The sequence below is a fragment of the Barbus barbus genome (assembly GCF_936440315.1).
Source record: "Barbus barbus genome assembly, chromosome: 5".
Lineage (NCBI taxonomy): Eukaryota > Metazoa > Chordata > Actinopteri > Cypriniformes > Cyprinidae > Barbus > Barbus barbus.
The window spans coordinates 37,311,449-37,331,645 of NC_136733.1; the positions used below are offsets into that span (position 1 = coordinate 37,311,449).

The 20,197-nt window shown below is 36.6% G+C and overlaps 1 protein-coding gene across 1 annotated transcript in view; it reads left to right on the forward strand.

Annotated features, from left to right (window-relative positions):
- Positions 1-19,805, forward strand: part of LOC306869782 (laminin subunit gamma-3-like) — a 68,465-nt gene extending 48,660 nt beyond the window's left edge. Inside the window, exons 13-28 of the mRNA XM_079416687.1 lie at positions 5,333-5,521; positions 5,725-5,976; positions 6,420-6,573; positions 6,658-6,800; positions 8,248-8,426; positions 8,848-9,040; positions 10,341-10,582; positions 10,694-10,770; positions 10,852-10,986; positions 11,101-11,347; positions 13,021-13,164; positions 13,407-13,509; positions 14,209-14,411; positions 14,729-14,869; positions 15,129-15,231; positions 18,879-19,805. Coding sequence (XP_079272813.1) covers positions 5,333-5,521; positions 5,725-5,976; positions 6,420-6,573; positions 6,658-6,800; positions 8,248-8,426; positions 8,848-9,040; positions 10,341-10,582; positions 10,694-10,770; positions 10,852-10,986; positions 11,101-11,347; positions 13,021-13,164; positions 13,407-13,509; positions 14,209-14,411; positions 14,729-14,869; positions 15,129-15,231; positions 18,879-19,129 — 2,756 coding nt within the window. The 3' untranslated portion in view covers positions 19,130-19,805. The remainder of the gene's footprint in view (positions 1-5,332; positions 5,522-5,724; positions 5,977-6,419; positions 6,574-6,657; positions 6,801-8,247; positions 8,427-8,847; positions 9,041-10,340; positions 10,583-10,693; positions 10,771-10,851; positions 10,987-11,100; positions 11,348-13,020; positions 13,165-13,406; positions 13,510-14,208; positions 14,412-14,728; positions 14,870-15,128; positions 15,232-18,878) is intronic.
- The last annotated feature ends 392 nt before the right edge of the window (positions 19,806-20,197 follow it).

Here is a 20,197-nt window from a genome sequence, read left to right on the forward strand (position 1 = left end):
GTAACAGGTCATCGGTGAGTAAAATCATTCTGAAGCTTCAGATGTCCGTTTGCCTATACACCTTGTGCATCGTATACGATACAAGAGTTATTTATTTATTAAAAATTAGAAATAGACTGCTATATATTTCTTAGTTTTCGAGGCTCACCAAGGCTGTGCATATTTATTTAAAAATACAGTAAAAACTAATATTGTGAACTGCAAATAAATTAGCTGCCTTTTATTTGAATATATTTTAAAATGTAATTTATTCCTGTAATGGCAAAGCTAGCTTTTCAGAGGCCATTACTCCAGTCTTCAGCATCACATGATCCCTCAGAAATTATTCTAATATGCTGATTTACTGCTCAAGAAACATTTCTTATTATAATAGAATAAAATTATTTATTTGAAGAAGAAATTCAAAAGTTCGACCCCAGATTTTGAATGATAGTTTATACTCTGAAATGCTGTGCTATACATAACAGAAGGTAAAACAAAGCATTAATAAAGACACATACAAACTCTTAAATAGATCTTTTTGCTGTTATTGATTCCAAATATTTATTCTATCTCATACCATTGCAATATATAAAGTGTTTGGCTAACCATCTGGTGCCTCATAAATGAAAATGCTACAGTCTAATTAGCTCTTTAATGTAGACCAAACTGTAATGAATATTCTAACAAGCTCGACCGCCTTATGACGGATGTAGTCTGGCAGCTACCGGAGGTCAAGAGTGCCCTTTTCCCAAAGGACAGCTATACGGATGGGTCCCTTTCATGCCTCTGTTTTTGGAAAGAGAGGGATGTCTTCATTTTACTCTCATTCTTTCACCCCTCTCAAAGAGTCAGGAAGGGCCCATGTGGAGGTGCTGACATTTAGCCACCCTAAAACAGTGAATAATTCAAAAAGAGGAAAGGTACAAATGTCAGGCGCTAGGAATAAACTTGCCTGAAGAGATGCAAGATTTCAAATAGAGACATTGATATGATAATCCCAGCAGACCTCTGGCCGTGGATATCATCCTGCTTTGCATAGCACAGATGAGTCTGTAAATATTTAGGATTCTGATTTGAATACAAAATGAACCCAGCCTCTTTTGTGACCATTAGTTGGACAGGATGTAAAATTAACTTGATTAACCTTGATTGATTAGCCACTAAATATAAATCGGACTCTGTAAGAGAATGTTGATCTGATAACATCCTGAAGCAGTTTGCTGCAATAAGGAGACTTTTGTCTCAGAATGCAAATGAACGCAACTTCCATGCCAGCAGCTTTTGATCTGTACACAGGGATGTGTGTGTGTGTGTGTGTGTGTGCGTGTGTGTGTGTGTGGCATCTGCCAGTCAATAGCTGCCACATCTGTCTCATATTACCATAAGGGCAACTTTAAAATCCGTCGAGGCCGACAGACAGATGGTAGCCAGCATTTCTTTTACACTCAAACTGAATTAAATGTAACCTCTCCCACCTTCTCATTCTCCCTTCTGTCTGTCTTTTTATACCTTTGTGACCAGGTGTAACTGGCTGTTCATGCTGAAAAACCTGTGATTAATCATTTCAGCTGGATTGCACACAATCTCATCACCGGTTGCAATGCAAATGTCATCCGTCATCTTCAAGCCCTCAGTTATGATTTAAATGAATCTGGTCCAAATTTTCAATGTCACCTGTTGCCTTTGGATTGCAACATCACTGGGGCAGTGAAGTGAAATGAAATGGGTCACTGACCAAATCTGTAATGCCGTCTGATGTCATGACCTTGAATTTAGTGTTTGAGAACCCACACATTTTGTTCACTCAAAAATGAATATTGTCATTTCTCACCCTCGTGCTCTCTTTCATAAAACCATATAAAACACATAATCCTTTCCACGCAGTTACAATAAATGGAGAATAAAGCTTTCAAATTGTAAAAAGCCCCTGAAAATGTGATCCATGTGGCTTCTGTACTGTTTTCTAAGACCAAAATTGGCTTTGTTTTGCTGTACTTTAAGGTATAGCAGAGTGTTCAAAACAATTTTGCTCTGCATTATGTGGTGTTGCTGTGAGTCCTCTGTTTTGTTGTGTAAGAGAGTGGTATTGATCTTTGTGAGAGTTGAGGTTTGTCTTGAAGTGATATATGGGGCAGTGATTCTTTTAGTAAGACTTCAGAGTTCAATTTGCTTCCTCCAGGTCAGACCGACACAGACACATATGTCTGTGCATACACACTGTGTTCCCAGACCTCCCAAAGACTGAAAATAAAATGCCTCCTAAATCTAATTCAGCAGAACAAATAAACAGAGGAAGATCGAGGAACATGACCGAATCCAGATGCTTATAAAATCAGACAAAAAAACAGACGCCCCTACAGTCTTTTCTTAAAAGACTCCAGACTTCTTTATGAACTAAGGTGCTTTTCATTTGAAGTTATCACACTGGTTCCCGTTATTGATCTCTCGGTCCATCTGTCCGTTTATTTCTCTTTATTTCTCTGCCTCTGATTTTGATCTATTAACGCTGGTCAAAACCTTCAAAATCACAAAGTCTTCCAAACTAGATATAGTACTCCTGCTTATTAGGAAGCATGTCATCCTGGATAGTGGTGGGGACTGAATTTTATGCTTTATCCACAAATATAATATATAATGTTATATTTGTGGAAGCATGCTTTCCATTTACGCTATTGTCTGTTATCGGCTATACAATACAATAAATAATTACAACTAATTAGTTCATAAATAATTAAAATCATATAAATAATTAGCTGTATAATTTCCATATCAGTGCATTCCTACCCCTACCCGACACTTTTCTCTCTCTCTTTCTCTTTTTTTACCTCTCTCAGTAAAACCTTATTAACTCTATAGTGTTAACCTTGCAAATTCTCTCAGTGGCATTTAGTGCATTTGAGGGACAGCAGGAGTCTGAAGTCTTTATCCTTTTATGTTAAGGACGTGATTATCTGATTGATAGGTGTGAATTAGCCATCACACAGAGCTCCACAAGACCTTACTGACAAATGAGTTGTTTTTCACCATCAACTTGTATTGCGTAGTGCTTTGTGCTTTTATTCAAACCATCTGAATATCTCAATCGGTGTATTAGCCTCAGTTTCTGAAGACATCTTTACCACAGATTTAATTGCTTTAACGCTATAGTTTTATTACTGATTTCTTTCTGCTGTTGTTACGCAGGTGATTTGTCTTTAAAATGTCTCAATAGGGAACTGAAATGTATGTTAGAATAGTGTTTATTTTATGCTGTTATTTTCCTTGATCTTTCTGAATATTTGTTCTTCATAAGGCTGTTTTACTATTCATCTCATGTGCTGTATATGTATTTCATACATACACAGGTCAAGAATCATGTTCTTTTAAACATGAATGTACTTATGTATTAAAGGGGTCATCGGATGCAAAATTCACTTTACATGTTGTTTGAACATAAATGTGTGTTGGAAGTGTGTGTACACATCCATCCTATAATGATAAAAATCCACTCAGTGTTTTTTTTTTAAATCCCTATTTTAAAATCCCCTTTCTCAAATCAGGCTGTTCTGAGATTCCTGTTAGAATGACGTAGTTCTGTACAGACCTCTCCCACAATAGTTGATCGACAAGGCCGTCTTACCTTAGACCAGCCCTGAGAGAGCGATCATCAGTCCGCCATTGTTTCACCGCTGGAGCAGATGTAGACAAGAATGTCTCTGATTGAGGTGTTTTGTTGTTGGATGTAGTAATGAATATACCAGTCGTCATTTACTCCCGACATCTGAGCCGCTGAAGACACAGAGGATTAACGTTACTTTCGTTTTTGAAGGGAATGCGCCGATCCCCATCTGCCTAAATGTGTCTATGTTCACGCGAATCATTCGTGATCCAGCTTCATCTACAGAAGAAGTGAGTACAAGGGTGTTTTATGAATCGTTGCAAATCGCTTTTCCTAATAATGTGCTAGTAAGCCAGTTTCACGGCTAAGGTTTACAGTCTGCTCGTCACCCCACGGAAGAGAGGAGTGGGGTGAGCAGAGCTCATTAGCATTTAAAGCAACATGGACTAGAATGGCTTGCTAAAAACAGAGCTGATTTTGACAGAGTAAAAAAGTTTACACTACCACTGAGAAATTTTAACCAAAGTATGTTACAGACTTTTCATTAAGACCCTAAAGAATCATATCAACTAAATGGGCATCAGATGACCCCTTTAAAGTCAAAGGTCAGGAATTTACCCCGTAATGCTGTTTGGCCCTCTTATAGCAGCTTTGCCTAATAATCTGAGAGAAAGACATATATCTGGAGATTGTATGTTCCTATTGGTAAAGAGAATAAATTACCTTTAAATTAAGTTCTTACCGCTGTATCAGAAATATTTTAATGAGCTTTTGAAGACAGATGCATTTGAACAGTCTGATAGTTTCAAGCTGCGTAGTCTTTCTCTCACTCTCACTCATGTTTAATATAATAGTTTATTGCCATCTGCTGTTTCAGATGGGTAGTGCTTTTTTCACCTTTATCACAGGTGAGGGTTATGCATGTCTATATTATTTATGTATGTGCATTGGACTCTGTACAAAATGATTTTGTACTCTCTCTCAAACACACACACACACACACTAAATTATAAAACGCTTGTTTAATTTTATATATAATATTAGCCTATAGTATTTGTTTAGTATGCGTAAACATTTCTACTTATTTTGTTACTTATTTAATGTACATTCCTCCTTATTATGTATTTTGTAGTATATCTCTACTTGATTTTAATTTCTGTGAAATGAAACTGTCGGTGCGTGTGGGCAGAATCCAAATGGAGCCCAGCGTTTTGCCCAGTGGCATATTACAGCCTGTGTTTTTGTGCTGACACTGGCAGCGTTGAGCTGCTTGTCTGAACTGATGGGTTGATACGTGATTGCTCACACCCTGGTGATTCTGCACTGAACCAGAAAGCCATTTGAGTTTGTTTGCTTTTGTAGAAACTCATATTGTATTCATGGAGCTGCAATACTGAGTTTCAGTGTGTGAGGTTCAGTGAATCTGATGATTGTCTCAGAGTGTCTGACTTCATGTTTGTCCCCAAAATCACTTCTTGTCTCAATATATGCACTTTAAATTAAAAAAGGGTAATTTTGAAGAGAAGTTGAAGTTGAAGAGGCAGCGCAGAACGCAAGTGAACTGAACTGACTATTTTTTCCTTGAGAATTGCCATGTACCTGATATATATTCAAAATAATCATTAATGAATTGAATGGCTAGCTTGTGAAGCGTAATAGAATCGAATTGTGAAATTTGTGTCAAAACCCAGCCCTAACAGTTTTGTTTGTGTGCAAGTTGTATATGCTTTCTTTGTGTGTGTTTTATTGCAGGTGTGTGTGACTGCAGAGACTTCACCACAGGTCGTTATTGTGAGCTTTGTGAAGACGGTTACTATGGCAATGCACTGACTGGCAGCGCAGGCGACTGCTTACCTTGTCCTTGTCCAGAACACACCACCTGCGCCCAGGTGCCAGAGACAGAGGATGTGGTTTGTACCAACTGTCCAACAGGCCAAAGGGGTCAGTTGCAGTCAGTTTATGTGCTATTTACATAATTCAGCTCAGTTCAACATTAATATGCAAACAGATTAGTAGTTAAAATGCATTATGCACTCACTGTAAATAAATATGCATTTAGCAGATGCTTGCATCTGAAGCACAAACATAAAGGGTGATAATAAATAGAAAGTAGATTGTGTTAATGGATTTTAATGGATTCCCAGGTGTACGGTGTGAATTATGTGAAGATGGTTTCTATGGCAACCCTCTGGGCTGGGGAGGCAAAGTGCAACCGTGTGTGAGGTGCGAGTGTAATGGGAACGTGGATCCCAATGCAGTGGGTGTGTGTGATCACATGACTGGACGCTGCCTGAAGTGCCTGGGACATACGACTGGGGACCATTGTGAAAAATGCAGATCAGGTTTCTACGGCAACGCTTTGGCCAATGAACTCAATCCAGAGCGAAAGTGCAAACGTGAGTATCATTTAAAACGTGAATGTGGCACAAAATAGACATTTGATTGTTGATTTTAAAATGACCTACACTGTGGAAACCCGCCAAAAGAAAATGGCTTCATATACTTCAGCTACCTAAATGCAAACGAGAAACAGAAAATGTCATTAGCAGAGTATGAAAACAATAGAAGTCAATGGAAAGGCGTTGATGCTTTGAGACTTCAAAACTTGGATTAAATTGTTTTTGAGAAGCACGGCAACATTAAGCATTTTGTCCTTGTTCAAGATCTTGCTTTGTTGCATGCCTCATTAGAATGTAGACATTAAAAAAACATTTTGCGCATGGGCTATACATCATTTGCGATCGTGCGTGAGAAGATTTTTTATGAAATTCTTTGTAACTCAGGAAACTTAACATTCTGGGTATTTTGCATTGTGAAGTTATGAATTTCTGTTTCTCAGCTTGTACCTGTAACGTGTCTGGAACATCGGGATCACCTAATGACTGCCACCCGGATACAGGAAAATGTGTTTGCCTGAGTCACGTGACAGGGAGAGACTGTGGACAGTGCGAAACTGGTTACTTCAACCTGCAGCCAGGCTTGGGCTGCGAGATGTAAGCTCTATTAGTATGTCTGTCAGTTTATCAGCCTATAAACTAAACTGCATAAATTCTATACTCTTTTCTTCTGTTCTGTAGGTGTAACTGCAACCCCATTGGTTCCTCTTCTTCAGCATGTCATCCAATCACAGGACAGTGCATGTGTCGAACAGGTGTAGAGGGGCTGTCGTGTGACACATGTCGAATGGGATTCTATGGTTTCTCCTCTAGAGGCTGCAGAGGTATTGAAATCAATCATCAGAACCAGACACTGGACATAAGTCAGATTTGCCCTGAAACAGATTGAATTATTTGATCTTTAAAATTGTTTAATATTTAAATTTGAATGTTTTATTGGAACTTTTACATTTTTTAAATTATTAACAAATTAAAAATAAAACTATTTAATAAACTAATTATAGTAGTCAGCTGTCAATGTTACTCTGCTTACCAATGTATTTTACTGTGAATTCAGCTAAATAAACTTAGATTTTGATCCATTCCATGGAGTATTATAAGACAATTTAATTATTTTTAAACATGTACACATTTTAATGCATATTTAATAGGATAGTTCACCCAAAAAATAACTCACCCTTATGCCGTTCCAAACCCGTAAGACCTTCGTTCCTCTTCAGAACACATATTAAGATATTTTTTATGAAATCCGAGAGCTTCTGACCCTCCATAGACAGAACTAAAGAACTACCAAGTTCAAGGAAGAATTAGAAAGATGAATTACTCTAAGGCACTCGTAGTAGCAATAAAAAGCCTTTAATTGGCTGGGCTAAATCATTAAAATAGTTAAAGTATATCTACAACTTCAAACAAGTGTTCTTAAACAATTAGTAAGCAATCAAAGATAGCTGGTTAATCAATGGGGAGTGGCTAGAGCTTTCCTTGTCATACAAAACATACAAAAAAAACAATAATACAACAACAACTGTAATAATATTCACACATGTGAACATTATGGGGGAGTCGTGGCCTAATGGTTAGAGAGTCGGCCTCGTAATCCAAAGGTTGCGGGTTCGAGTCTCGGGCCGGCAGGGATTGTAGGTGGGGGGAGTGAATGCCCAGCGCTCTCTCCACCCTCAATACCACGACTGAGGTGCCCTTGAGCAAGGCACCGAACCCCCAACTGCTCCCCGGGCGCCGCAACATAAATGGCTGCCCACTGCTCTGGGTGTGTGTTCACGGTGTGTGTGTGTTCACTGCTGTGTGTGCGCACGTTGGATGGGTTAAATGCAGAGCACGAATTCCGAGTATGGGTCACCTACTTGGCAATATGCCAAAAAGAAAAGAAAAAAAAAATTAAGGAAGAATTGTTGAATAAAGCTGGTATTTCTGTTTTCTTTGAGCACAAAAAGTTTTCTCATAGCTTCGTAAAATTACGGTTGAACCACTGATGTGACATGGACTATTATAACAATGTCCTTACTACATTTCTGGGCCTTGAACATGTCAGTTTCGTTGCTGTCTATGGAGGGTCAGAAAGCTCTCGAACTTAATCAAAATTCTTAATTTGTGTTCTGAAGATGAACGAAGGTTTGGAACAACATGAGGGTGAGTAATTAATGACAGAATTTTTATTTTTGGGTGAACTATCCCTTTAAAATTTTAGACGTAATATTGTCCATTGTGTCTTTCAAATACCATTGTTTCTCTTTGTAAATCTCTCACCTATAGCATGTAATTGTGACCCCATGGGCTCGACCTTGATGCAGTGCCATGACAATGGGACGTGTTCTTGTCGCCATGGGTTTGTTGGTTATAAGTGTGACAAGTGTGAACTGAACTACTACCAGAACCGCCTGACCCACCAATGCGAGGAGTGCCCTGTGTGCTACAGTCTCATCAGAGACCAGGTGGGCCTTGCATGAGAGAGAGAGAGAGATGATGAAGCATGAGAAATTATCTTTTGATGTAATGGTTGCTCAGCAAATTAAAAGGTTCACAATTACGTGTTATCTCACCCACTCACTAAGTTTCTTTGCTAAGATGCTTAGGTCTCCCTGACCTACATCTTCCTGGTTTTTCATAATGAGCATGAATGCAATGTAATGCAAGGCTGGTTTTAGCCCTGCCCTTTAAATGATAGTGCAAAGCTCAGTGGGGCTCAAGCTAATAAGGTGTGATGGATATTTTTTATAATCAAAGCTATGTCTACTTCTGTAACTGAGTGCTTTGTTTTTTCTGTTTTTAAATATGACTACTTTTACAAATTGTCTCTACATTTTTCTCACAGGTTTTGTTAATGATTCTTTTTTCACAATGTTATGTGTACAGGCCAGTAAACTGAAGGCCAGACTGCAGGAGTTGGAGACGCTGTTCAGCAGCTATGACTGCAATAGATACAGTCAGCATTATCGGGGACGCCAGCAGCACAGACACCAACATAACGGCCTGGACAATCACATACAGAAGGACCAAGTTGAAGACTATCTGCCCAATGCCCTGGAGGACCTCCTAGCTATTCAAGGTGAAAAGCTCTTAGACAAACGTTATTAACCTCCTCACTCCCAAGATAAGAGAATTCACAAATTTTGGTAAACACATTAAATGGCAAAGTACCAGGGGTACAATAGTACAATAATATATAATATTACATTATATTTTATACTACAATAAATAATACTATAGTATATAATATTCAATGTCCAGTATACTGGCACAAGACATCTGATGCATGCAGCAAGTACAGCACATTTACTATGTTTACTACATAGTAGGTAGATTCATTAGATAAAATATTTAAAAAATAATTAATAATGCCCCTTTAAATGCCTAATTAGTCATGTTTTACATTATAGCACCATTATATTTTTAATAATAAGTAACACAATGTAAATAAAATGTATTTAATGTGTACTTAGAGCTGCTTGTGTAGTTGTTTGTGTATTATTGTAATTGTTAATATGCAATATGAACACTGTCATAAAACTATTACACCGAATGTCTAGTTTTCCCTTGAAACTGTTCTATGAAAAATAAATGTCTAACATTTTTAAATCTAACATTTCATTGCAACATATTTTTTTAGTTGTGTAAACATGCAGAAATTGGACTAACAACATAACTGTAGTAACATACAATGCTTTTAAAGAGTTTGTATAGTATATTTATTTATTCATTATACTTTTATTCACCGAGGACTCATTAATTTGATCAAAAATGACATTTATAATGTTACAAAAAATCTATTTCAAATAAATGCTGTTCTTTTGAACTTTCTATTCAAGTATCTTGAAAAAAATGCATCGCAGTTTCTACAAAAAATATTAAGCAGCTGTTTTCAGTGATGATTATAATGATAAGATATGTTTCTTGCGAACCAAATCAGCATATTAGAATGATTTCTTAAGGATCATGTGACTTTGAAGACTGGAGTAATGGCTGCTGAAAATTCAGCTTTAATATTGACATAATTTTGAAAATTCAGGAACATTTTAAAATATATTCAAATAGATTTTAAATTGTAATGATATTTTACAGTATTGCTGATTTTACTGTATTTTATAAGGCTGTATAATTGCAGCCTTGGTGAGCATGAAAGTCTTGAAAAAAGCATGAAAAAAAACTTGTTTTAAAGGGTATTTTATGCTAAGAAAAACTATTTGTCTAGTATGGTTTGTACAGTCACTTTTCAATTTATCACAGTTTATTTAAGACTAATATAGAACATATTGTGCCTCCATTCAGCTTTGTTGTTTCTGCCAGTGACAGTCGTTTTGTTGGAAACTCCCTACTGATGCAACACTGATGTTCTTCCTTTGATGCAGAGGCTCGTGAGGCCTTCATTAAGCAGTTCTCACAGCTGGAAACATCTGCCCAGACCTTACAGCTGCAGCTGCATAGCATTGCAACGGCATTGAACTGCAACTTAACAGACAGCGGAGAAGTTACAGAGGAAGAAAAGACTCTGAAGGGTGAAAATGAGTGTCAAGAGCTTGGTGGCACTTTATCCGCTGCTCTGAATATGCAAGACCAGCTTCAGAAGATGACTCTTGACCTTAACAGCATGGTGAGTCCTGCACAGATCAATTAAATGAATGTCTAATCCATCTGGGCAGAGAACGTGTCTTAATGGAGGCTTTTGTGTCTCTATGCTTCTCTTCAAACATCTTATTCTCAGGTCATCCCTTCTGTAATCCCTAAAGAACCAAACAAATGGAACGCCATCGTGAATGAGTCTGAGGTGCTAGTGAAAAGGTTAGCAGAAATACTGAATTTACTACAAATCTCAATTATGTGACTTCTGAAAACACTGTTTGTAACGTTTTCTTTTAACAGCCACACAGACATGGCAGCTCATATAGAGCAGATAGCAGAAGATGTCTTTAAAATGGCTAAGAGAACCTATTCACAGCTGATAACTTTACTAGAAGACAAATCCACAGAGTCCTATGTACAGGATCTCACAGAGAAGTGAGTTACATTATGTTTCTGTCTGTGTTCATCAAGCACAATTTGGGGTTCCCTGGGTATTGGTCTTTAATAACTCATTTTATATGTCACTGTCTATCTATTTTTGTTTCAAAGGCTGGAGGAGATGCAGCAGTTGAAGGAGAATCTGACGCTTGAGGTTAATGAGACTTTAGTGACACACCTGTCACTTCAGAGGCACAACTCCGAGATAGCTCCCATTTTAGAGAACATCACCGCTTCACTATCTGAACTGCGCAGAACGGATGGCAATTTCAGCCTCACAGTGCAGGAGTCCAATATAACGTCTTTCTCACAGATGCTCAATCAAACAAAAGCAACCCAGGATCCTGAAATCACAGAGGTTTGTTCATGCATTATGAATGGACATTGTGGTAATGCTATTGATGCCTCAATGCACTATTGTTCAACATGCATGTATTTTAACCTTTTTTACTAAAATCTAAAAATACGTCAAGAGTTATAAATTATTTTATAGTTATAATTACTATGCTTAGTTGTCATCAGTTGACTTATTCCGCAACATGATAAACAAATAATTTTCAGAAGCTTTCATAAACATTATTTTAAGGTCCAGCCATATGTTTTGTAAGCAAAGCTATATACTTTGAAGACTTTATAATTGAACTGTCATGCTTTTAAAGGGATAGTGCATCCAAAAGAAAATGTTGTCATTAATTACTCACCCTCACGTGGGGTGTGCAATATACATCGTCTGCGATAATATGGTAATTGTTGTTTTAATGATGTGCGATTTGGCATTATCATGTATTTTGCAAAAACCAAACAAAACACCTAGGTATTGCACGCATACATTACGCGATGAAGTCTAGTGGGTTAAACAGTGCACATGTGCATTTAGAGTGCATGATTCAGTCTATTAAAATGCATTAAGAGTGATCACAAAATTCAAGATATGGGGGCAGAAAATGTATTTTGGCTATAATGATTCGATTCAGTCGCAATGACTCACTTATTAACAGTAACTTTCTGTCATCTACTGGTTTTAATTTTGATTACATGTAAGATTTTGACTCAAAAGATACACACTTTTAGAAAAAATGCCCATAAAAGGTAAATATCAATTTAAACTTGTAGGAAAAACATTATTTGTATCACTGATGTGAACTGACCACACAGGATATGAAGAATATCAAAAACTGCAGCTGTCCACGGTAGTCAGATATCAGCATAATGACACACTCTGCAAAATATATCTAATCTAAATATCATTATCGAACAAAATCCCAGAAAATATATAATTTTTTGTCAATATTGCACACCAAACCCATAAGACCTTCATTCATCTTCGGAACACAAATTAAGATATTTTTTATGAAATACGAGAGCTTTCTGACCCTGCATGGACAGCAATGCAAATATCATGTTCAGCGCCCAGAAAAGCAATAAGGACATTGTTAAAATCATTATTTTTGTTTTATTTGCGCACAAAAAGTATTCTCTTCTTAATAACATTATGGTTGAACCACTGATGTCACATGGACTATTTTAACAATGTGCTTACTACACTGCTGTCTATGCAGGGTCAGAAAGCTCTTGGATTTCATCCAAAATATCGTAATTTGTGTTCCGAAGATTTAATTTGTGTTGGAACGACATGAGAGTAATTAATGACAGAATTTTCATTTTTTGGATTAACTATCAATTTAATGCTATCAGGTGTTGGTTTTTATCTAGAAAGTTTAATGAATGTCTTTGAACATTCATTAAACGAAGAAGTTTTCACCTGGAAAATTTGTAGGATTTTTAACAAATATAAAATCGAATGATCTCGAATTGAATTGTTGGAATCTGTAAGAAGCTTATTTTATTTTTATTTATTTTTTTGCAAAATACTTTTTTCCATACTTATCCTCTGCAGGGTCTCAGGCCATAGGCAATAAAATATTAATACAATTTTTTTTTTTTTTTTTTTTTATAAATAAATAGTGTGCTCTGAGTGTGGAGGTCATCGAAAGAATATATATTCTGAACCAAATTCATCTGTTTTTTCAGATCGAGGACCTGATGAACAGGACAGCTGAGTTGGATGTTTCTGTCGAGTCCAAAGGGCATTTGATAAATAAGACCAGAGAGGAAATACAGCCTCACGTGGACAGTGCTGAAAAACACCTGAAAACTGTTCAAGAGCTCAAGCAGGTAAAGCCTGGCCACACTGCTAAAGAAACACACAACGTATAATAAAGTTCTAGTAATTAGAGGTCTAGCAGTTCTCATCCTGTGAGTTTTAGCACCTCCTGCTAGTCAGCCTGGTGGGAAATGTTACAGCACAAGAGAAAAAACAACAGGGATGTGTTCTCAGCTCAAAGCAAATTCAAATGTGACAATTTCCTGCCAAAAGACAGTGTAATGAGATGCATCTTTTGTCTTTTTATCTGAAGTTGACGGCTGTGGCTGAGGGATTTAAGGTGTCAGCCATCTCCTCTGTGGTGACAGGGAAAGAGGTTGAGGCGGAGATCCTGTCTTTACAGAAGGGTCTGGAAGGTAACTGATTCTGCTTTTTACTATTTCATATTTGCACTGTTGATGCAAAGAATCTAGAAGTAAATATGTCCTAATTACAACTTGAATGTTCTACGCTGTATAATGTTCAAAACTGTACTGCCAATTGAGTTAAACAAGGTTAAAATTAGGCATTTGTAATAAAAAACAAATGGGGGTTAAAAGAGGGTAATGTGGTACAGCTGAGGACTGAGAGAAATACAGCAGCAGAATGGTATACCATTCAAAATTTTGGGGTCAGTATGATTTTTTTATTTTTTTAAGTGATAATAAAGACATTTATAATCTCCATTTTCTATTTCAAATAAATCCTGAACCTTCTATTGATTAAAGGATCCTGAAAAAATATAGTTTACACAGAAATATAGTAAGTTGCACAACTGTTTATACTAATAAACCTTTATAATACTAATAAATGTTTCATGAGCAGTAAATATTAGAATGATTACTGAAGGATCGCTGAAGGACACTGAAGACTGGCTGAAAATTCAGCTTTTAAAACATATTAAAATAGAAATCACTTAATTTAAATTATAATAGTATTTCACAATTGTATTGTTTTTGCTGTATTTTGATCAAATAAATGCCATTTTGGTGGGCATAAGAGGCTTTGAAATCTCACTGAACTTTTTAATGGTAGTGTATAATGGAATGGAAATGTGAAAATGTTCTCTGCTGTAGACATGGAGCAGGACTGGCCTCAACTGCCCACATATAGCACAGGATATCTGAAGAGAGAGAAGTTGCTGAAAGAAAAGACCCTGGTGGATGTGAAAAAAAGAGTCAAGCAGACAGAGAGAATGATCAAGCCTGCATTGGAGAATGCTACGGCTGTGAGCAGCACAGCTAAACATGCCCAGGAATCTGCAGATGCGGTGGCTAAAGTAGGTTACGCTGAAGCACACATGTATTCAAAAAACAAAAGTGGTTATATTTGTCAGCCCTGTTCAGATAAAGTTTCTTTGTCTGAATAATGCAAATAAGAAATACTTTTTTCAAAGTAATTTTTGAAGTTTTTTATGCTATAATTCATTCTGTTAAACAAATTGTGATTATAGATGGTTGTGTATAACGGAACTTTGCAAAGCAATTTAGTCAAACCAGATCTTAAGTGTATAAACATGGCATTGCCTCGAGGAGCCTGGACTGAAGTAAGAACTGATGGGAACTGAAAGCCCTGTTATGCTGTTATTCATGACAGAATGCCAAAGTGTCCCTCACGCAGGGGAAACGGACAAAGCATGCATCTGGACAGTTGCGTTCAGCTGTGGACACCACCCTGGAGCAGTTGACTGAGCTGGAAAGCCAAGCTGCACAGAAACAGGAAGCCATGGAGGCAGAGGTAAACAATTTGGCATTAACTTGATAGTAGAATTGCCAATGTTTGTCCAGTTGGATAGGACCTCAATGTCATTATTATTAGAACAGGACATTCAGTACTTTGGGGTTTGAGACACTGCAGTACATGTTCCAGAGAAAGACTAGATTTAAAAAAAAAAAAAAAAAGGATTAAACATGATACTTATCTGTAATATCCAGATTAGGTGACCGAGCAGGTTGTTTTTGCATAGCAATGATGCTGATGTGCCATTTCTCCTCAGGGCATCCAGCTTTCTTCAAGGAGTGTGAAAGACAGCATGGAGACAGCCAAAAGTCAGCTGGAGTCCTTTACGAACAAGCTAACTCTGCTCCTTAGACAACTGGGTAAATTCACTATATTATTAAAATTTTTATTTTATTTTATTTTTAGTGCTGTCAAAATTAACACATTATTGCGGGTGATTAATTTTTCCAGCTTAACAGTGTTACAAATATTTAACACAGTTAATGCAGTTATCTAGTCTTTTAGATAGACATTGAGGAAGCTAGGGTTGGCCACCCCGCTCACAACTGCTGCTTCTTTTTTTCTTGACAAGAATTGTGTTTATAAGAACGTCTTTACGACCACACTTTTCAGACGCGCACTCCACATTGCCTCAGCGATTAGCAGCCAAATAACCCAATAACCCAGCTGCTGTGATGTTTGTTAATCAGAGAACAAAATAAAAAACAGGAAATCAATAACTTTTGTATCTCAAAGGATTCATAATTTTATTTAGAATTTAGCGTTTGATAACTTTATACTTTCTGAAGGGCACAGGTAAATATGACTTTTATTATAATGGGTTTGTATGAAGATTTTTTAAGTTCACGTAAATTTTTTGTTTTTTAACCCCTTAACTGCCCCCCCCCCCCCCAAAAAATAGACTTGAAAGTGCACTATTTAAAGTTAAATTGTTATAATTCATGAATGCTTTTGAATAAAGACCTAAAGTTGGTCTCTTTTTAAAGAAGACAATCAGCAGATTATTGCAGAAATCCTTTCAAAAAATGAAAGTAAAAAAAAGTTATAAAAGTTTAAATTTACTGTAAATAAAATGTACTGAACTTATTTTTATTTTATATAAAATAAAATATTTTACTATTTAATCCAAATTTGGCATAAAATTAAAGCCATGTGTCTAAATAAGTTGTGTTCCAAATTTTAAGTTGATATTAAGAAATTAAGACGTAAAGGCCTTTCCACACTGAGCGCGAAAAAGGCGAAACGAATTTCGGACGCGATGACGCGCTGGAATAAAACAACAGCTTCCTATGGATGCTTCCACATTGACACTAAAAATGCAAATGATTTTTTTTTCGTCCAGTCCGACGAATCTTTTCAGTTTCACAAAGCGAAAACACGGGCTGTCCAATAAGATTTGAGCTAGGATCACGTGACCTATTGCACAAAAGGGTGAGAATGGTGGCGCTGTTTCGAAAACCAGTGTAAACACAGAAGAAGAGTATCCTGGATAAGAGAGTGGATACTGAGTTCTTGTTATCGTTGGGATTTCAGAACAGATTTATTCTCAAATGTTCTTTATACAGAATAACATTTCTAAAAATTATCCACTGAATTATGTGATCTGTAGAGCACCGTCCATTTTCTTCCACGTGCACTAGTGTTATGAGTCAGAGCGTGTTCACTCTCTAGTCTAGATCTTCCATATTAAAATAAAAAATTGAGTGAAACATTTTTCTACACATGAAATATGAAAGCAAATAGACAAGGGCCTTCTTGTCCAGGCCCTTGTCATTTCTAGACTGGACTACTGCAATGCTCTTCTGGCTGGTCTGCCATCAAACACAATCAAACCTCTACAAATGATTCAGAACGCAGCGGCACGACTGATCTTCAACGAGCCCAAAAGAGCGCATGTTACACCTCTCTTCATCTCCTTGCACTGGCTACCAGTGGCAGCTTGCATCAAGTTCAAGACACTGATGCTTGCATACAGAACGACCACAGGCTCAGCACCCTCCTACTTCCGCTCACTATTACGAACCTACATCCCCTCCAGAAGTCTGAGATCTGCTAGTGAGCGACACCTTGTGGTACCATCACAGAGAGGCTCAAAATCACTCTCCAGAACATTCTCGTTCACTATTCCTGGCTGGTGGAATAATCTTCCCACCCCTATCCGGAACGCCAGATCCCTGTCAATCTTCAAGCAACAACTGAAAACTCATCATGGCAGTTCTTGACTTCATCCTAAACTTAAAAAAAAAAAAAAAAAACTCACTCTTTCCCTCTATCTTTCTCTCCCTCCCTTACTAGCTTGTACTTATTTGAACAATGACTGAGACTTGGTGTTACGAGCACTTCCTCTGTCTGATTGCCTCTTCAAGATTAATCGCTTTTTGTATTCCCCAATTGCAAGTCACTTTGGATAAAAGCGTCTGCCAAATGACTAAATGTAAACATGATTATGACGATATATTTTCTGTATGTGTTTTGTATGCAGCTCATTTGATTTTTTTTATAGAAATAAAGGAAGTTTATGACTAATATTAGCAGTGTAGCCTTATTAAACATATAAAGTGTGCATGTGTCTGCTTATTATTATAGAATCAAAATCAACTATAAATCACAATTGTAAGTCATTACAAGCACTCGATGATGGTTTAAAGTGGGTAAGCAAATACATTAATAATTAAATACATTTTAAAGTGTAGGTTGATGCTAATTGTACTTCTAATTATATTTTAGGATGTAGCCTATTCTTGTAAGCATTATAGATAGTTTGTGTTTCTGGTGTAGAACCAAACTTTGTTTATTATAATTTATTTATAATTATAATTTAGATGTTAAATCCATATACGCGTTATACATCTGAGGAAAAATACATTGTTGTTCGGCGCCACCTAGCGTGCAGGTGTGAATTAGAAACATTCGTTTCGCACTCAGTGTGAAAGCAACATTCGCGGGCGATTTGCTTCACTTTGTCGCATCGAGCTCAGTGTGGAAAGGCCTTTATACCACAAACAGCCAACAGGTGCCATCCAAACCCCATTTAATTTTTTTTATGCATTTTTTTTGTCACAAATGTGACAATAAATTTCTCTCTCTGTATTACTCCTATTACAAAATAACCACCAAATATGTAATCTTGAGACCCAGACCTTTCCGATGATATGTATTTTGTCAATATTATAAAAAGTTTTGATTCTATACATTTGGAATATGACACCTCCCACTAAGGGGGAGGAGCCCACTAAAATATTTTAAACTACCATTTCTATGATAACGCAATGTCCGATTTTAACACAGCTTTCACAGGATGAATTTTGAGGTTTTAAGCTTTCAAGTGATACATAATATATGATGATTACTAAAACGTGATACGAAAAAAAGAAATCGAATTTTTGTGTCAGAGGTCAGAGCTCCTGTTATGGTGTATATGTTTTGAGGTGCACTTTTATCATATATTAATCTATTACTGCTCCTACATGATTTTTAACAACAAACAGTGGTAAAATATCTATTTAGGAGTCTTGTCATGATTACATTAGGATTTAATTGTAATATATTGACTAAAGTAAAGTTAGGTGTCCCGTATATGGGACGGTGACAGTTAAGGGTTAAAGTCTCATAAATGTTCAAATTGATATCTCTCAATTATACTGTAATGTTAGTATAGTCATAAAAAGATGCCGCTTAACGAATATTAAAAATATTATCTCTTTGTTGTTTCTACATTCATTTGAAGATTGAATGTGAAATTATTGCAATATTAAAGTATATTTAAAAACTTTAATGTTAGGTGGGAATTATCACAATTAATTTCAGAAAAAAATATGTGATTAATTAGTTTTTTTAATCGATTGACAGCACTGTTTATTTTATTTTATTTTCCCTATACCTAGGACAAGGACTTTTTTTTAAGTAGGCCTAGTTGTTCATTTTGATGTTTTTTTAAAAGATGGAACAAAAGTATTCCTCCAGCAATAACCTCAAAATCATACTCTTCTCCCATTGATGTGAGCAGATGCTAATGTGGTGCTGGAGAACTATGATCGCATTCTGAATGAGACGGCAGCCCGTCTTCGTGTTCTCCAGGGTGCTGTGGAGAGTCCATCTCTCACCGGAAAGATTCAGAGGCTCCACAGTGCTGCGCACGATCAAGAGAAACAGCTGCAAAATCTTGAACAGAGCCTGCAGGAGATACGAGAAGAAAGAGACAGTCTGACAGACATCGCCCAGAACTTGCCTAAAACATGCCCACAAAAGGGGCACTAAGCAGGGGGGAGGAAGAAGTCTAACAGTTATGACATTGAGGTAGCTCAAAAGAGTTAGTCACCTCAAAAAAATCAGAATCAAGGGAAGCTGAAGAACAAAAAAAGTAAACAAACCTCTGAAATCCCCCTCTCCATTCCTCTTTCAGCTACGTCTTGTTAGAAAATCAATACTGAGCATATTAATGACACATTAAAATGCAAATTCTTTATAAACATTAATTTGTTGTAAATACAGAGTGGCTTTACTTATTTACTCTACTGGTAAAAAGTCAAAATGCAAGTGATGGCATTTATACACTTTAGCACTTTGAATTTAAATCATCAGTATTCAAGCAAAATGCCAGTGTGATCTTTATTGAGCTTCCAAGATGATCACATTGACATTATGCTTAAATATTTATATTTTGCAGACTGACATTATGAAGTTCGCATGCAATGTACTGTACTAATATGCAATTTTCCCATCCATTAACTTGAACTAATGGGAGTTCCTGATAAGACATGGTCTCTTTTTGGCCACTTGAGGGAGCCATCTACTCAAATTAATTTGGTTGTTGTACACAATGTCTTGCACACGAATTTGCAAATTGAAAATTTGGTTTTAAAGTGAGTAAATCAAGACCAAATAAACATATTGTGTCATGCTGTTCTCAAGAGTGTGATCATGCATTATGAGCATCAGTGTGTTTACTTGTGAGCTTGTTGACATGCAACTTATTACTTATTTAATATCTAACATGGCATATTAAATATTTATTTTTGTGCTTGTTATCCATCTGTTCATAAATTATAATCACAAAACTAATTGGCTATGAATAGCTGAAATGTTCCATTATTTGGGATATATTGTCAACATGAATGCCTGCGTTGCCCATTGTTTGCTTGTCTTCGGTTTTGATGTGGGTTATTGTATTAGCTGCTTCCTGTGAAAACTGAGCTTTTGATCTGTTCTCAGAGCCACTGACCGAGCCTAGTGCCCTTTAAATGTTCTTAACCCCATTGAACCCAAGACTACTTTGCTTAACTAGTTATTTCAATACAAAGGGAACCATTTGTCAAAAATAGACAA